General features: G+C 49.8%; 1 protein-coding gene across 1 annotated transcript; it reads right to left on the reverse strand.

Annotated features, from left to right (window-relative positions):
* Nucleotides 1-3006, reverse strand: LOC140174508 (uncharacterized). Its single transcript, XM_072199604.1, has 2 exons — nt 691-3006; nt 1-604 (listed from the first exon to the last, which is right to left on the reverse strand). Exons 1-2 carry the CDS (start codon nt 1114-1116, stop codon nt 458-460), a joined length of 573 nt encoding a protein of 190 aa, XP_072055705.1. The 5' UTR covers nt 1117-3006; the 3' UTR covers nt 1-457.

Raw genomic sequence — 3006 nt, forward strand, 5'->3', positions numbered from 1 at the left:
TTTTTCAACGAGTTTTTTTATGAGACGTGCATCTGAATATCCACTGAACGTTACTACTAACTACATACAAAATATCCACTTACCATACATACAAAATATCCACTAAACATAGAATCGCTGTAAACATGCCCCTAACTACCATGTCCGGTTCAACAAAAGGGTGGACAACGACCGAATAATAATACATCAGGTTTGACAGTCGATTTGCAGCTATTCGCATGACACCACTTCACGCCTACACATCTTGAATCCCGATTAAAAACGGTGATATCTATAGCACATCCACATACCAAGGAAAGGCAACATGTTTTAACGTGGACGACATGTAGATGGTTCTGTAGCTATTTGAAATGCAGACAACATTCGGTGTGCGGCTACAACCTACCGGGGAACGTGAAAGGGTTCGACCAACCCGCCGTTGCAACACACGGTGGTGACGACTGTAGGCCCTCTTTGCTCAATCGGCGAGAGACATGACTGGCCCGGACGTGTTGGTCCCAGCGAAGTCGCTGTTAGCAAACCCAGCCTGCGTGTCACTATCGGAGCATTGGAATGAAGGAATCTCCACGGTCGCATACAGATCGCCGGATAGGTTATCATAGACCTGACACCAATGTAAAAAACAAATGATTAGATCCATTTAACAGAGCAGAAAACTTAACTACATCGTCTATAGAGCGACCAACCCACCATGTCAGTGTCCATCGAATCCATGTCTTCTGCAACTGCGCTGGATGGTTCCATTGTGCGACGCTCCGGACACGTCGTCCTGTTGTGTCCCACCTCCCGGCACAAACGACATCGCTGGGTCTTCTTTCCACCATGAGCACCGTTACCCTTTGTATTGCGCCTGGGTGGATTCTGCGTCGGGGGTCTGCCACCCTCAGTAGGTGGCCCTCGTGTGGAAAACTGGTGTTCCCTGCATCTTCGTTCTCGAAATGCTTCAGCATCAGCACGGCAATGTCTCTTGCAAACTGGAACTTTTCGGTGCTGTGACATGCAATCTTGCACACTTTCCGGTACCAATCCATTAGGCACCAGTGTTGCGTCAGTTGTACAGAATCCCAAATCACGCCCATCGACTGCACCGCCACAAGTTTTGCATCCTTGGTCCATCTCGGTAATATCAGAGACCTCGGGATCTCATGAACATTGTTAAGAACAAGCACCGCAATTATATGTTCGCAGGGGACCTCGAAACATTCCATTCTCATGCACGTGCATCGGACCTCCCTCGTATCAGACGTTGCAACAACATGCCACTCCTTCCCCGGAGTGTCGTATCGAGAGACGGTGTGAATAAAATAGGAACCGTTGTCTTCAGAGTCAACCACCCTCATTGCACAGGCCCTGTCAAGAATGGGAACAAACAAATAGAATATCGCACGAGTGTAGTTGTCGGCTGCACTCCGCTCCAGCTGTTTCAGGTTGGTGGTCATAACAGGGTCACCCTTTGCACACTCGAAATCAGCCTCCACCTCCTTTGCGCGCACGAACATCAAGCATCGATGGAAATGACGTAAAAACTCAGTGTAGCTGTATCAAGACTTAACATACCGTGATATCACAGCGTGCAAGCCCTCGCACCTTGATGTTGTTCGAAATCCGGCAAAGAACTTTCCCCGTATGTGTGCTGTGGCCCAACTGTGCCTTCTCTCATACATGTCCTGTACCCATCTTTTATCGGCCACGCCAAATTTCTCAACCATCTCAAACCACTTTTTCTGAAATGTTCGGACCTCGTAGTCACCGAGCATGCAATCCCTAAACATCCTGGTGAATTTGGGCTTTCCAATGTTGCTCGTGGCGTTTCGGAATAGATGCCAAGCGCAGAGTCGATGGTGAGCCTCTGGAAAAACTTGCTCGATCGCAGACTTCATTTTCCTGTCACCGTCGGTTATTATGGACACGGGAGCCTTCCCTTTCATTGAAGTTTGCAACTGCTGAAGCAGCCAGACATAGGTCTCTTCTTTCTCGTCTGCCACCAGTGCAGCGGCAAAGACAACTGTTTTTCTTGTACGTTGCATCAAATGCAACCACGTCTCCAAACACCTGGTAATCAATTTGGCTGGTGCCGTCACACCAAAACAAGTGTTGCAACACGCCCTCACCGTCAACAACTTCCTTGTAGTACAGTGCTGGATCATTTGCCTTGCACTCTCGGAGATACCTTAGGCACGATTCCGCATCTAGGCCACCCTCCCTTCGTTGCTTCGCATTTACATTGTGCATGTCCCTTGTTGTGTACGGGACATTATGATACCTGCCGGCCAGGCTCGCCATAAAACCGTGGATTCGGGAGACGCCAATGCCCCCTTTACGCATGTCGTTCATCTACTTGATGTCCGCTTCGCTCATCCTCCGATGGCCCGGGAGCATGGAAGAAAATCGCAACTCAAGAACGTGGTGGTTATGCGCGTCTGAAAAGAACGCAACGTGCCAACGTCCTGATTCATCGTCCATGTGAAGTAGCATCCTTGCAGAGCATCCACACCGTGTCTCGGCCCTCGGACTCTTTTGCCGGTTAGGCATCGAGTAGAACTTCGGGGATCGGAACCCTTGTCGGTGGCACACGAACTCCTGCCGTATCCTTACTTCGCCACGTTTTTCGCTTCTGGAACGTCTCGCGCCGAAGCCATGGTGCTTTGCATATTGCTGGTAGAACTCAAATGCAATGTCAACATCTGCGAAATTAAACCGGAGAACATCCTCCGCGCTCAAGTTCAAAAAATCAATCCAACCTATGGACTCGCCGGAATCAACGGCGTAAAACTCATCTTCTGCATAATTCTCAGACATTCATCCGGCGCCGTCCAAACTGTTTTCCAATTCAACCGCATCCTCATTGTCGACATCGGCCTCTGCATGATGGTCGTGTTCTGTATCATCTTCCTGAAAGTCGTTCTCGTCCGACTCCATCCCTGCAGAGCGTTCGCCCTCAACCGATCCAACTCCGTGGTCTGCTCCGTCGGACATTTCTGCTTCATCGGCGACGCGCACGCCCCC

This window comes from Arachis hypogaea, chromosome 1 (genome assembly GCF_003086295.3).
Source record: "Arachis hypogaea cultivar Tifrunner chromosome 1, arahy.Tifrunner.gnm2.J5K5, whole genome shotgun sequence".
NCBI classification, from domain to species: Eukaryota; Viridiplantae; Streptophyta; class Magnoliopsida; order Fabales; family Fabaceae; genus Arachis; species Arachis hypogaea.